The sequence below is a fragment of the Corylus avellana genome, chromosome ca5 (genome assembly GCF_901000735.1).
Source record: "Corylus avellana chromosome ca5, CavTom2PMs-1.0".
Lineage (NCBI taxonomy): Eukaryota > Viridiplantae > Streptophyta > Magnoliopsida > Fagales > Betulaceae > Corylus > Corylus avellana.
In genome coordinates, this window is record NC_081545.1 from 25,581,527 (window position 1) to 25,597,309 (window position 15,783).

At 35.6% G+C, this 15,783-nt stretch overlaps 2 protein-coding genes and 1 long non-coding RNA gene across 3 annotated transcripts in view; all 3 read right to left on the minus strand.

Moving 5' to 3' along the window:
* The window catches only part of LOC132181102 (pentatricopeptide repeat-containing protein At5g62370), an 8,777-nt gene extending 770 nt beyond the window's left edge, over positions 1-8,007 (minus strand). Inside the window, 6 exon segments of the mRNA XM_059594168.1 lie at positions 1,578-1,763; positions 1,939-2,008; positions 2,150-2,252; positions 4,215-4,282; positions 4,448-4,599; positions 4,601-8,007. Coding sequence (XP_059450151.1) covers positions 4,516-4,599; positions 4,601-7,519 — 3,003 coding nt within the window. The 5' untranslated portion in view covers positions 7,520-8,007 and the 3' untranslated portion in view covers positions 1,578-1,763; positions 1,939-2,008; positions 2,150-2,252; positions 4,215-4,282; positions 4,448-4,515.
* On the minus strand, positions 38-1,571 carry LOC132181103 (carboxylesterase 1-like). The gene has a single exon (XM_059594170.1). The coding sequence runs from the start codon at positions 1,108-1,110 to the stop codon at positions 127-129; it is 984 nt and encodes a 327-aa protein (XP_059450153.1). The 5' UTR covers positions 1,111-1,571; the 3' UTR covers positions 38-126.
* Positions 8,008-14,282: 6,275 nt separating the features above from the next.
* LOC132180338 (uncharacterized) lies at positions 14,283-15,783 on the minus strand. The gene is made up of 3 exons (XR_009440133.1): positions 15,724-15,783; positions 15,420-15,493; positions 14,283-14,519 (listed from the first exon to the last, which is right to left on the minus strand). It is a non-coding gene; the product is annotated as an uncharacterized LOC132180338 (long non-coding RNA).

Consider the following 15,783-nt stretch of genomic DNA (forward strand, 5'->3'; position numbering starts at 1 on the left):
TATATATATATATATATATATATATTATTATACCTTGTATATCAGGTAAGGTACTTGCGCCCTAAATAAGATATAGCAGCATATATAATTCAATCACTGAACATCATTATTCATGTCTTATGAATCCTAGCAAGATGCAATAAAACCCTTAACAACTCCAAACCATGCTTTGGCCTTCGGAGGGTCAAAATATTCCACCCCATGAAAATCTCCAACGCCAAAATGACCCGACACGTTTACACCCTTCTGCTCCAACATCTTCACCAGCTCAACCTGTCGGTCAAATAATGGGTCCCCATCACAAGCACTCACAAAAATCCTCCATCCTAGCACCTTGATTTTCTCTAAGAGCATGGATCCACCGCCCACCGTCGGATTGCAATACTCATGATCACGGTCAACCCCAATTGGCAGGGACAACTCCCACATAACATCAGTGACACATAGGGGCAAATAAGGGTCATTAATATGAGTCAACTCTGACCCAGCCCTCTGGATCCCACCAAAAAATGGTTGTTGCAGTATCAGCCCTCGGATCTTCAACGGCTCTAGATGGTCAACGTCCGCAGCTGCACGTAGTCCTGCATGGTAGGCCATGCTACCCCCAGCACTACAGCCCATGATAAAACAAGTAGAAAAATCAGCATACTTTCTTAACCAATCATCTTGGGCGGTTTTGATCCAGTGCAACGCTTCCACGGCATCATCATAAGCCGCTGGCAGGCGATGCTCCGGTGCAAGACGGTACTCGACCGATGCGATGATCACACCGAGTTCAGTCGCCATATTCACGCAAAAATCATGAAAAATCGATGAGGCTGCACTCATCAGGATGAACCCTCCCCCATGGTAGTTAACTACAAGAGGTAGCTTAGTGGGTGAGTTATCAAATGCTTCCCGCGGTAGGAACAGTCTGACCCAGGTGTTGTTTGATTGGTTGATGGGAATGTCTTTAGAGAGAACTGGGATACCAAGGCTCGGATCGGATGTGGGCGAGGTCTCTGGAGTTTTGAGTAGGCGAGTCATCGTACCGTCAGGGTTGAGGACGATCTGAAGGAACTGGTAGGGATCCATGGTGGGATTTGGAGATGCAGTTTGATCACCGGACATTTTAGACCCCTACTGATGGCTACTTACCAATCCCAAGTCTTTCTAGTGCTATTTATAGACCCTCCAAGACATTGTATAATGTAGAGAGACGACTAATTTATTTGTTAGGTGGCGCAGTTTATAAAGACTAAAAACAAAGATGGAAGAGAAGAAAAAGAGAGAAAAAAGAAAAGACAAAGAAAGATGAAAAAGACAAATTTCGCTAGTATGATAAGATTGTAGTACTAACTAGTCTAGCCACCGAATTTGACCCCAAAAAAAAGTCCATACAATAGCTTGACTCCCTAAAAAAGTAAAATTAAATAGAATGGTCACCGAAAATTAAGAGGATAAGTTTTGACACTTCTTTTCACGAACCCATGATTATTTTTCAGAGTTTTCTTCCCTCTTTAGCAGTTCATCAGCTCTTCCTAGGCAACAACTGAACTCTGCCTTTCTAGAAATGGAGACAACTAAAAAGGGTTTACCTCATTGGATTCAGGCGCTTGGATCGTCTGGTGCCGGCCATTGAAGCAGCTTAATTGCTTCCCCACTCAAATCAGTTGAGTCTATACTGCTGCAGTAACTTGTACCACTATGGACCAACAACCTCTTTTCATATGTTGGTTTGGTTTAGGAAGAGAAACTCACAGCACAGCACACAAGCTCCACATCTGTACGGCAATCAAATTAAGCAAATTGAGGTCCAAATATATACAATAAGGACTTTCTCTTTCACAACAATAGACCAGATCATTTATGCTAATGTCAAACCAAAAACTTTTGCTAATTCTCTGTATCCAACTGTTTCTCTATTTAAGGTCTAAAAGGCAATTTATGTTCTCTTACCTTAACAAGAGCTGAAATTGAAGCTTGAAGCCTATAAATGCGCGGCAAAGCACCGTCAAGTGTCTCACAGCTACACAGAAAAGAAAAGTAACATTAATAGCTAGTAAGATAGGCATTCTTGAAAAATGTCTTGAATAAACAGAGACACGAATGCATGCAAGCACAAGAAATCTGAATTAACTTCTTCTATGCTGCAAAAGCATCTGCATACCGAGTCATGACTCAGGAAGAACAATGTTAGACCATATTCTCTTTCAGAGGACAGTCAATGACATGTACATTTTGATTTGAACTATAGTATTCTCTTTCATTACCTGCACAATTTCAAAATTTATTAATATCAAATATACTTTAGCTTGACTGCTTTGGAGTAAAGATTCTAAATGAATAATTCAAAAATGGAAAGAATCTAGTCCAGCAAATTTCTAGAAACAAAAATAATACCAGTGGTTGAAAAGAAAATAAAAAACAATTATATAAAACAAAAAAAAAGTAAAGAAAAAGATATTTGAACCAATACTAGTATGACTCATATTGCTAAAAGAACAAATTTGAATTGCAACTCTCTCACACACTATGTTATGCAAGGTTGTGTGAACCGAGGCATGAGGCCTAAACCCATAAACATAAATAATTTATGTTCTATGTTCATAATATATCTACAATTTAAGGATAAAAAGAAAGAAAAAATATAAAAAATAAAGGGGTAACTTACACAGACTCACAAAAACACTCGCTTCTTGTTTTATTTAACTTTTACAGATTTGTGATTTGTTTTTTGGCTAACAACAATTGGAAATGAAAAAAATAATAAAGAAGAGGTTCACAACATTAGTTCCTTTTGGGACACCCATGAAGCACAAGCCTCACCAGCAGACACATAAAAGGTGTGGAAGACAGAACTCTGCCTCAGAAGGGCACACCTTTTCCAACTACTTTTTCTCCCCACTTTTTTACTGGGGAAAGCCAATGCATTACACGACCAGAAAATTCCTTTGTTATTTGTTATCAATTATAGTGGAATTTCCACTATCAAATTTGTCCCTATGTTAGTCTTCCATGCAGCCTCATCTTCAGGATGGACATTTCATCTGAACTATTGACAGCATCATTTTTCAGCTTTTTTTTTTAAATTACTGCTCAAGCCTATAAAACAATTCAATCAAAGCATGTTTTAGGAAGAAGCTCACGTAGATAGGAATTCTCAAATACCCATCCACTGAGAAAAATAATTTATCTTGCTACAGTGAAGTCCATGACAGATATATATTTAAAGAACTTATCACAATAATAAAGCAAATAAAAAAACTTACACGTGGAAGTTATGTTCAGTTTGAAGGTCACGCCCACAATACAACAGAAGGAACAGTAAAAATCCAAACCCAAATAAGGACCTAGATAATGAAAGTACCAGTCATTGACAATGTTAGCTATGACTGTCAATATATATAAAAAGGAAATTTGATTGAACTAAATCCCTTCCAAGTGTATAGACCCAAGTTAACAGGAAATCTTGCTGGAGATCATTTTCATATAAACATCCAACTTGTTATTGAACTACTACAAAAACAAAGCGAGACTTTGAAATTATTAAGCATGATTGTTACAACTGCATCCCCTTTTTTAAAATCTAAGAACCACATTACAAATAACTTCATGCAAATCTTCCACTCTTAATATTGAAAATCTAAAAATTTCTATATCTTGAAAAGAAAACTATTTTTTTTTATAAATAATGTTGTATATATAAAAAAAAGACGTAAAGCGCCCCTAAGTACACAAAAAGTATACACAAGAAAACTAAAGCTAGTCCACAAAAGCCCCCAAAAGAGAACCCTAAAGCCCAAAAAAATCCCTAAGCCCGCAAAAACGAACCCTAGACCCCAAAAAAACCCTAAACCCGCAAAACAAACCTGCCTCTACCCCTACTAGAGAGCCAATGCCTCTAGCACCCGCTGCACCCCCAAGCAACCCTAGACCCGCAAAACCGTCTTGTCTATACCCCGACTAGAACTACTGTCTCTTGCATCAAAATTGAAAAGAAAACTATTGTTTAAATAAAAAAATTTCAAAAAAAGAAGCCACAAGCTGCAACTTAGGTTCGGACTTTTTCACCTCTTTTTAAGAAGCTCTTCACACTTCCATATGTTCCATGTGTCCTATATTTGAAAAGTACAATTGAATGTGCACTTTCATGAATTTCGTGATTTTCAGTTCACATTTTCATTTGCATGTCTTCTAAGAAAGTAGCAGGACAGATTAAAATAGAAAATTACCTTATTCTAGTCAGCTGCATGCAAATGACTCATTGCCGCTAGAAGGAAATGCATGAACTCCATAATTCCTGCAGAAATTACTGATGGTTAATCCCACAGGCACACAATTCCCAAGTCAAATAATGCCGATAGCAAATTTGAAATGCAATGAGAGGAAGATGATTTGAAAGCAAGAACGATTGAAAATTGAAGCGGTGTATGGTTGGCACAAAAAAAATTTCCCAATTACCAACCTCTGAATTTGTTGCACCAGAAAGTATCTTTTTTCCATGCACTAGCATATTTCTTTAACAACATGATGCTAAATTAACTTCTCTTCCCTTATAGCACGCTTCCAGAAGAAGCCTCTTTGTTGCATTTTCTGGAGATTTCCATCTCTGACGCATCATATTAGACACTATACGAGCTTCACGCAATTTATTATTCTTGCATAAAATGCAAAACAACCAGTTGCAATTAAACCGGCTAGGTAGATAACTTTGAGCAAGCATTTCTTCAAATATCTTGAAGGCAGGACCACTTAGATCACTAGAACAAAAGCAACGGAGTAAATATTCAAAAGAAACCCGATTTGGTAAAACCCCCCTCTTACGCATCATATATGAGATTGACAAGGCATCAAGTAGTCTCCCGGCCTTACAAAGGCCTCTCAGTAGAGTGTTGTACGCAATTCTGTCTGGAGCACAACCACCTTCATTCATCTTATTGAACAATCCTACTGCACTGTCAATATCACCCAATTGGATATGCCCATCAACAAGAATGGTATAAGTCACCTGATTGGGACGTACACCCTCTCTTTGCATCATTTCAAAATGATCATAGGCATCCTGCATCTGTTCTGCCCTACAAAATCCAGAGATTATACCATTGTATATATACAAGTTTGGCATAAACCTAATCTCTTTAACCTTCCGCATCAGCTTTAATGCAAAGCATTTCATTTCCTCAACAGAATTAATAGAAACTCTCAAAATATTTTCCCTTGGGATTAGAGTTCTCTGATGGAGCAAATGGAGAAACATTTCTCTTGCCCTTTCAGACCCTTTATTTAAAATGCACCATTTTTTCTTAATGCCAGTGATGTTTCTGCTAATACCACTGACCAGTGAGATATACATGACAAGATCATGTTCAACCTGGTTTTTGTCCATCAAATCAACTAACCTAAAGGCAAATTCAAACTCTCCCTTCTTTAAGAAATGGTTAATAAGCAAGGTATACAACACCGCATTTGGCTCAAGACCATCTGCCAACATCCTATCAAGGTATATGCATCCCTTGTCAGTCATGTTTTTCTTCACTAACCCACTTATAAGTGCAGTGTAGGAATAAGAACTTGGCCGAATGGAATTCTTTATCATTTTATCAAAAAACTGGCAGGCTTCAATTGCTCTTCCATTCTTGGAGTAGCCATCAATCATCGTCATATAGACAACCTCGTCAGGATCCACACCAAACTTGAGCATCCTCTTAAACAATTCTTCTGCTTCAAAAATTTTTTTCTCTCTGCTCAGACAACGAATAATAGTGTCATATACAGCAACATAAGGTCTCAGTCCCCTCTCCTCCATTTGATCCAGAATATCGAATGCCGACACCCAATCACCTCGTTTACAATGTGCATTTATCATTATCAAATAAGTTGCTTGGTCTGGGACCACCCCATGAACTTGCATGATGTCAATCAGGGACTCAGCATCCGCAAAAAGCCCCTCCTGGCAAAGACACTTGATCAAAGAGTTGTAAGTAAAAAGCAAAGGCACGCATCCAACTCTAACCATTTTATCCATGCAAATCAAAGCACAATCAGTCCTTCCTTCTTCACACAAGGCACTGATAAAAACACTGAATGCCACATTAGCTAGATTCAAGTTACTTCTCACAATTCCCTCGAGCAGAATCTCAATTTCTCTCTCCAAATCTCCAGTAGAATTCACACTAGCAGAGAATGCGAGTATAGAAGGGTCAATCCCACACCCATTCTTGGCAATTGCCTGCAGAATCATATAAGCAAGCTGAAGCTCAAGCCCCTTTGGATAATTCTTCATAAGGACAAAAAACAGCACATGATCAGGAACAACCCCGCTATCCAGCATGCTTTTGTACAATTCATCAACTTCCATTAGCCTATTCTCCTTGTAAAGAGCATTTATCAAAACTGTGTAACAGTGTACATTGGGAGCTAAGTTGCAATTGACCATGTTCTTCAAAAGCATCAAAGCACAATCAACTTTCCCTTCCCTGCAGTACTTACTGATCAAAATTTGATTAGTTAGCACATCAGGTTGCATTCCCCACTCTGCCATCTGGTTGTAAACCATCCACCCCTTATCAAACAAACCTAATTTCACAAAACCATGAATCAATGTATTACATGTGTAATTATCAGGCTCACAACCTGTCTTCAGCATTCTCAACAAAACCTGCATTGCCATTTTCATTTTCTTAGCCTTACAATATTGATAAATCAAAGAAGTATACATCATCCTATCTATATAAAGACCCTGAGACTCCATTTCTCTGAATAGTGACTCAGCCTCCACGACCAGCCCTCTCGTACAAAGTCCATAAAACAATGATTTGTAGAGATGGACAGTAGGTTGACACCCAGGTTTACTGCACATTATATCGAACAAATCACGAGCTTCATCCATATACCCCTTAGAGCATAGCTCATCAATCAACTTATTAAAACACCAAAAACCAGAAGTAACTCCAGCCTTATTTACTCTAACTAAATAATCATATGCTTCTAAAATTCTATCTTGTGCACAAAGCTCCCGAAGCATGGCATTACACGCAGCTTTGCAAGGAACAAAGCCCATCACAAGCAGCCAATCAAATTGAGCTCTTGCCTCCTCTAATTTGCCTAACTTACAAAAGCAAATAATCATAGAATTCAAAATCGACAAGTCAGGATTGATACCTCTGCCAACAATTCTATCACGGAAAAGCACCTCAGCCAACTGGGGCTGACCCGAACTCATCAAGTTCCTAATGACTGCACCATAGCTTCCCAAATCAAGGTCCAAGCCCCGTACCTCAGCGAAATGAACTATGGAAATAGCATCTGAAGCTGAGGAAGAATGTGAGATTATTCGCTGAACCACTCGCTGTGCCGAGGATAACAAGCCGCGTTGAATGAGTTGCTCCGCTAAGGAGAGGCAGAGAGATTTGTGGTCATTGGTAAGAGATGAGACCGAAGCATTTGGTGGGTCTAGTGGTAGAGAACAGGTTGTAATTGCTCTTCTATTTCTGAAGGAACAGTAATAATAGTAAGCACTAGGCCTTCTCTTAATCATTTGCGAGTTCTGCTATGTGACTACAAGGGAACGAAGTATTCTCAAGACAAAAATTAGCATTTTGAGACTGCCAAAATTGGGAGTTTTCAGACACCCAGAAGTGAGAAATAGCAAGAACCTCAGAGAAGAAAATGTATAGGGGGTGCAGAAAAGCACAAATAAGACCTACCCAAGTGCCAAATTTGGGAATTTTCATTGACCCAGAAGCGAGAAGGACCAAAAATGGTGGAAAAGACAATTAAAAGAGAAGTTATAAACGGAGCAAAGTAAAATTGAGAACAACCCATGTGAGAAATTGAAGATATGCACCGAACTAGATGGCAAGAAAGAAGCAGAACTCATTGGCATGAGACGAAGATGAAGAAGAAGCAGTGAATATGGGAGTTTTGCGCCTCTTTGAGCTTGAGGTATTGAACAAGGCGGTAGTGGACTATTCCTTAAACCCTTCTCCTTTGTGGCTTTGCAGTTGCACCCTTTTGATTGATTTCAAACCCCACAACCACAAGCTTGTTTGCCCAAAAAATAAAAAATAAAATAAAGCTTTATTAGTTTAGGGTTTTAGGGTCAGCCCACATTTTTTTTTCTCTCTCTCTTTTGGGCTGTAAAACGAAATAAGATACCTAGATACATCATTTAAGAGGTTGTTTTTTTTTTTTTTAATAAAGGGAACATACCATACTCATTCATTGATAAAAGTTGCGAGCATAAAGCTCTTACAAACAAATGTCGGGTCTTTTCGCGCACCCCTTCCGTGTCAAACTTTTTGTGCCACTTTTCGCAGCGGTTTCTTGCCAGCTCACGATCGGCCTCCTTCTGGCTGCAGTGACCCGCTTTGTGTGTTTTTCGTTTTTATTTCCCTGTATTGTTATTTTTCTATTTTGTATTTCCTTTTGGGTTCCCATGTAGTTTGTTTTTTTTGCTGTAATTTCTTTTCCTGCATTTGTTTTGTTGTTCCTTTTATTTCCCTGTATGGTTTTTCTTTTTGCTTGTAATAAGGTTCTCTCCTCTTACTTTAGTGCGCCCGGTTGCTACCCGTTACTACTGGTCCAAACCATTGGGTTGTGGATGTGAACTGTATCCTGACTTTTAGGTCGAGGAGGATGAGTATCGGCTGGGAGGTTCTGCTCTCAAAGCCGAGAAAGAAGCGCTACCTATGCATTAGATAGTGTTTGTTTGATACAGATCTGATTTTTAAACCTGATAATTAGTCATAAGTTAGCGGATGCTTTTGTTATGGTTGATTTGGTCTGTTGTTGATTACCATATTTACATCATTTAAGAGGTTGTTGTGTGAAGTATAGAGATCAAAAGCTCTTACCATAATTTTATTCTCTTTTTAAAATGATTATATATGCAAGAGTAACGCTACCTAGCATTACCATATATGCAATAACACCAAATATGAAAAATCTATAAATCCACAATTGTTTGAAAAATGACAACCGGACTCTTTCGCTAGATATAAATAAGATACAAAGAAGGCACCAAATCAATATTACAGATTAGTGTTATAATTTATATATATATATATATATATATTTTTTTTTACAACTATCTTATAATGTTGTTGAGATAGTGCCAACCAATCACCGGACCAATTCTAATTGAAATTGTTACATCAACATTATGTAATAATTATGAGCTAAAATGTAGTATATAGCATTTACTCAATAGTACTATAAGCTACTATATAAAAATACAGATATCGATACTATTATACTATATATACTTGCCATCAACACCGTATCATCCTCTTTAACATTAACATTAAAATACTATATCCTCATCGTGGTCGAATCATTGTTATCATAATTGTAACTATTATTCCAATTTTTTAACATTTTAATTTTTAAATATATGCATCCAAACAATATAAATTTAAGTTGGTGGGTTGAGATTTTCATCAGTTTAAATTCTACAATTACAATTTTTTATTTTTATTTTTTTATTTTTTTTAAAAAAAATCTTATTCTTAATCTAAATCATAGTAGATTAAGGGACAATCATTTTTCCAAACTAACTTGTGATTTTCATAGTTCATAATATATATTGGTATAGATTCCTCCTTGCAAGTTAAAAACACATTATATATATATATATATATGCTATGGAGCGAACCTTCATTTCATGGCCTACTTTATTATCATGGGGAAGATAATAAACTTGGGTTACTAAAACTGGGCCAAAGGATGAGGGAATCCAAAGGGCTGGAAGGACTTGGGCCACTTAATGGGCCTAAGACTTATAACATGATAGTTGGGCCCATAAAATCTTTAGGGCTTTTAGGCAATTTTCTAGATTATGTTGGACTTAATTGATGAATCCAGAAGCAGTAGGCCCAATTATCCTAACGCTTAAGCTAATTTTTTTTTTTTTTTTTGATATGTCCGCACAAGAGGGTGGAGGGGGATTCGAACTTGTGACCTCTACTTCATTAAGTGTGGTCCCAGCCGATTGAGCTACCTCTTGGGGACGAATATGATGCAAAATAAAATAATTAAATATTATTCCTTTGAACCATCTGATCTAAAAATAATATTAATGTAAATATTTTTATTTCCACCAGTGAAAATATCTTTGGTGATGAGCTCAGACTACGTAATATATGCCACATCACTAATCTAGACAGGGTAATTAATTAAGTTTGAGCCGACAAAACGTGAATGGATTTCCTAGATTTTAATTTGCAATGAATACGACGATTTAAAATCATTTCAACATCTATTACAAAATAAAGAAAATAAAAAAAATAAAAAAGTCATTTGAATATCCAGTTTAGTTACCCTTTATTTGTTATCATATCTTATTCCTATTATTAGGGTTATAATTGGTAACTATAATTTCGAAGATGACATGCAAACCGAAATGCAATTATAAATATTCCTCGTGTTTTGTAATTATTTTAATTTAGGTAAGACATATCATTATGTTAAAAAGTCACAACCATTGTTAGACAGACACACACACTTAAGCAGGATGCTGTAGTAATTGTGTTGGGCGGCGCTCTGCGTGCGTGTGCCACCCAAAAAGGTCTATCATTTTGCCTTTCACAAAATTTGCACTAGTCCATAATTCCTTTTTATAATATGCCCGTTTTTATGTTAAGGGCTTGCTTGATTTGTGAAGTGAGTATTTTATTAGAAAAATAAATAGTTATTATTAAAAATAGAAGAAAGTGAAATAGAATAGTTATTTTTATTTTTTAGTTTAGTAATAACATCTGTATTTTAATTTGAGTTAAATTAAAATTATAAAAACCCCACGCTTCTTAAAAAATAAAAATAAAAACCTAAAATTACATGGGTGCCTGGCCACCCGAATACCTAGCAGGACCTAGGGTGGTTGCACCACCCCCGGGGCGCCTCGGGGGTCCGGTGGATTTGGGGGTGGCCTTGAGGCTCATCGAGGGTGGCCTAGCCACCTCCACCCCCAAGTCCTACCAGTGGGTGGGCGGCCACCCCTTAAATTCTAGGTTTTCCTTCTTTCTTTCTTTTTTTTTTTAAAAAAAAAAAAATTAAGGGTTCAAATAAACATTTTTAAAAAAATTGGTTTTTTGGTAAAAAGTGTTCATTCCTTCATGAATAGCAATTCATCTTCTTTTCTCTCTTTTTTTTTTTTTTTTTTTTTAAAAAAAAAAAAGGAATTGCTATTCCTGTGTATAAGATATTAGTAATTCCCACGGGTAGAAATCACTATTCTTAGAATTAGGCCCTTACTAAACAAAAGAATGACTTTTTATTCTAAGGGTCTATTCTGCTGACCAAACAACCCCTAAAATATTAATTATTTTTATTTGATTGTGCCACGTTAAACAAAGTCATGCAGGTTTGACTTTCATAAATGTGAAAATGAGAAAGTAAATAAATGGATATTCCAATAATTCATATACGTTGATAAATTTATTTCGTTAGGGCCTGCAGGATCTTTTGGAAACACCTTAAGGTTGCTTTTTAGTACAAAAGCAAAGCCATTAACAAACAAGACAAAACATAAAATACTCACAAAACACTCAAAATTACTTTAAATATGTCGCATCACAACAAAAAAACAAAAAAATACATGTCTACATAAAAAAACATTGTAAAACAAACCCTTAGTTGTTAACTTTCATGGAAAATCCATTCTTTATGAACTTGAACTTGAACTGTAATTAGAAGAAATGGTATTCTATACAGGTCTAAATTACCATTTTTGTGTCTAGAGATTTTCTAATTAAGGCCCTAGTATTGTAAAATTATTATTATTTTTACCATAATTGAGAGCCTTAATTATAGATTATTTATGAACTTTTTACCATATGTTTTAAAAATTTGGAAGGAACCTTTTATTGTACAATTATTAATTGTGGGCCTTAAATATATATATTTTTAAAAAAACTTTTATTATACAATTAGTAGTTTGGGACCTTAATTTACTGTTGGCCTAGGCAAATGTCAAGTTTTTATTTTTATTTTTTTGACATGTACATAAGAAGGGGATGGGGGAATTAGAAGTTAAAACTAATGATCACCACTTTACGAAGAATGGTCTTTAGCCGATTGAGCTATCCATTGGAGACAAACGCCAAGTTTTATATTCCCAAGGAGTAACTCAATCGACTAAAAATCAAACTTCATGAAACGAAGCTCATTAGTTCAAATCTTTCTCCCATTTTTCTGTCCCCGTGGACATATATATATATCTCCAACTCATAATATTAGTCATTTAATGGCTAACTTTATTATCATGGGGGTATGATAATAAATGGACCGAAATTTCTTCCAAACCAGTTTGAAGAAAATATTCTCCAACCCATATAAAATTGTGCCAAGTGTCTATAAACATTTAAAAAGCACATTAAATTTAGTTTAAGTTAGTAAACTGCTATTAATGAGGTTAAGATTTAATGTACATTTTAAATGTTTATAAACACTTTACACTATTTTACATGCATGGGTTGCAGGATATTTTCTCTAGACTGGTTTGGAAAAAATTTCTGTCCATAATAAATTAGGTTTACTAAAAGTGGGCCATAGGTCGAGGGACTCCGAAGGGCTGGAAGGACTTGGGCCTCTATCAGCCAGAAAACCAAACCACTTAATGGGCCTGTGCCCTTCTAACATGATAGAACGGCCCATAAAGTCTTTATTGACTTTTAGTCAATTTTCTTGATTAGGTTGGACTTCACGAATCCAGAGCAATAGAGAAGTTGAAGATAGGCCTATTTTATCGCAAAGCTTCCATTTTTTTTTTTTTTTTTTGACATGTCCACACAAAAGGAGATAGGAGATTCGAACTAGTGACCTTGGTTTCATGAGGCGTGGTCTCACAACCGATTGATCTATCCCTTAGAGACCCAAAGCTGCCCCTTTGAACATTAGTTGATTTCTAAAAATAAAAAGTTCGGAAATGAAGATGAAAAAGTTGGCTCTCAAAACTTGCTAAAAAGTCAACTCTTATATAATTACTGTATAACTGAGCTGATGTAGAGTCCCAATAAACAGTTGAATTTATTAACTTTTTTTTGAAAATGGTTAATCCAATGGTTTATGAGCATCACCACATCTGTCCAGTGTACAAAAATAATATAAAAATTGAGTTTGTAGCATTGCTTTTACGGAAATATTTTTCTTTCGACCAGTGAAAATATCTTTGGGATGAGCTCAGACTACGTAATTTATGCCATGTCACAAATCTACGAAGGGTAATAATTAATAATTAGCATCAAGAAACTTAGATTAGATGCAAGTCGGCGCTTAAGCTTTCGAATATTTGACATGACAAAACGTTAATTAGTTGATTTTCTAGATTTTATTTGCAGTGAATACGACGATTTAAATCATATCAACATCCACTTTAGTTATCCTTTGTTTGGTCTCATATCTTATTCCTATAATTATTGGTACTATAATCTCGAACACGACATGTAAACCAAAATGCAATCATAATTAATCCTCATGTTTTGTAATTATTTTAATTTTAGGTAAGACATATCTTTTTGTTAATAAAAAAATCACAAAATTAAGCATTAGATATTGTTGTAATTGTGTTGGGCCGGCTGCGTGCGTGTACGAGCCGAAAAGGTCTATGATTATGCCTTTCACAAAATTTGCACTAATCTATTACTTGGTTTTAGCAACTTCCACCTCAAAGCTAATTATGCCTTAGGGCCGGCTCAACGCCATTTAAGGACTAAAGGGACAAGCTTAAGTGATATATATAGAAGCATTGTCAAATGAACCCTTACTTTTTTAACAAAAAATTATTAACTTTCATGAAAAGTCTGTACTCCCTCTTAAAAGTCTATTAGAATGATAGTTAAGTTCTTAAATTTTTCTTACTTATCGGTTTACGTGGTTAAAAAGATTAATAACTTGATCCAACTTGTGGACGAAACATAACTTAATTATTGTAGTATTTGGTTCTAAAACATTAAAACCTAGAAGAACCTAAGCATTTGTTTCAAATGTACCTCACAATACATAAATTTATCCTACATTGATGTGCTTATATATCCTACATTCTACAGGAAAAGAGGAAAAAGAAAAAGAAAAAGAAAGAAAGAAACCATGCTCTAAACCACCTTCCTCCTCATTATATAATTAGAAGTATATGCATGCAAATTGCAATTGATAGCTATAGAGTCTAGAACATGTGGAACTAGGGCTGCCAATGCATTGAGAACCACCCATATATGCCAACTTGTATTTGCTATATATATCCATTGAAATTTGGGACCATGTGTAACATCCCCAGCCCGTTAAGGCTGAGTTTGCCACTTTTCTTCTTTTACAACAAAAGTTCTTGCAAAGATCTATAAGGTCTATCAGAGTACTAGATTTTAAATGATACAATAAATGCGTAAAACATTATTCAAGAGATTTTATTACAAGCGAAATTAGAAAACATTAGATTTTAGTTGCGGAACATCATATCATTACAATAACTTATATGAAAAGACTTTGAAAATTAATAATTATTTCCACCCCATTCCGGCCTCCTATTCCAGCATCCTTTCTACCTGAAAACAAGAAATAAAACTGAATGAGCCCAAAGGGGGCCCAGCAAGTAAAATCCATAACCATAAATAGTTTTACTCCTTGTTCTCAGTTTTGAAAATCGTTTTCACAAATAAATATACATCCAGCCATAATAATATATGTAAGTACGGTTGCATCTCCCGTAACATATACATACTATTACATCTAGTAATAGATCATCGTTGTAAACATCTTTATAAATCATCATCATAATGCATCATTATAAATAATCTTTGTAAATCATCTTAGCATATCTTCGTTGAAAATATAGTATCATTTTCTCATAATAAGACCCATGTACACTATTACCCCTGTGCACGAGGGTTGCGAGTCCTGTGACCATGGCACTGAACTGTGGCCACAGTCATGCCCGACCGTCAATTAACTCTTTCTTGGTGCACTCAACGGTCTAGTTGATGGAATACCACCTTCTGGCATAGCCTCCTTCAGTGGTTTCGCCTCCATCCGAGTATCGGTACCGAACTCTCATCTTATCTTATCTTGGGGCCAAAAATACTCTCCTCCATACATGTGCCCTCATTTCATAAACATTTATCTCATCTCTTGTACTTTTCTTTGTACTTCTTTTGATGCATCTTAGGGCAACATGTAGGAGGGTTTATCATCATTTTTCTTTCTTATAATCATCATCATTTCTCAACTTTCTTTTCTTAAAATGGAAACTTTTCCAAATATAAACTTGTTGTGCTTAAAAAGCCTTTAAAGAAATATAAACTTTCTAAATAATTCTTTTAGAAATCCTTCATGCATGCAACATAACTTCATAATACGTAAATAAAATAATTATTTACAATTTGATACAAGAATATATAAATAGCATGACATGAAGTAATTTTAGAAGGGGTAGTGAATTTACTTACCTCTAGACTGAAGCTATGAGCAGTCTTTAAATTGCTAATTAATCATCTTGAAAAAAATATCTTGTTGTTCCACTCTGTTTATTCACAACTAAATTAATAACAATTCACGAAAATCAATTAACTCCAGTCTACTCCTTTAGGGAAGTTAACCCATTAAAATAGAGAATCAACTCCCAACACTAATTCAAAATTCTCAAGAGTGAAACCACCCAATATCATCATGATTAAATCAAAAGGTTCTCATCTAAGGCCTATTACTCAACTTAAAATCAAATACCCATAGCTAAAGGAAGAAGAATTTTACCTTTGAAGAACCTATCTTTGTTATTCTGCGAATTTTTCTTTTGGCCATCCTCTAAATGTC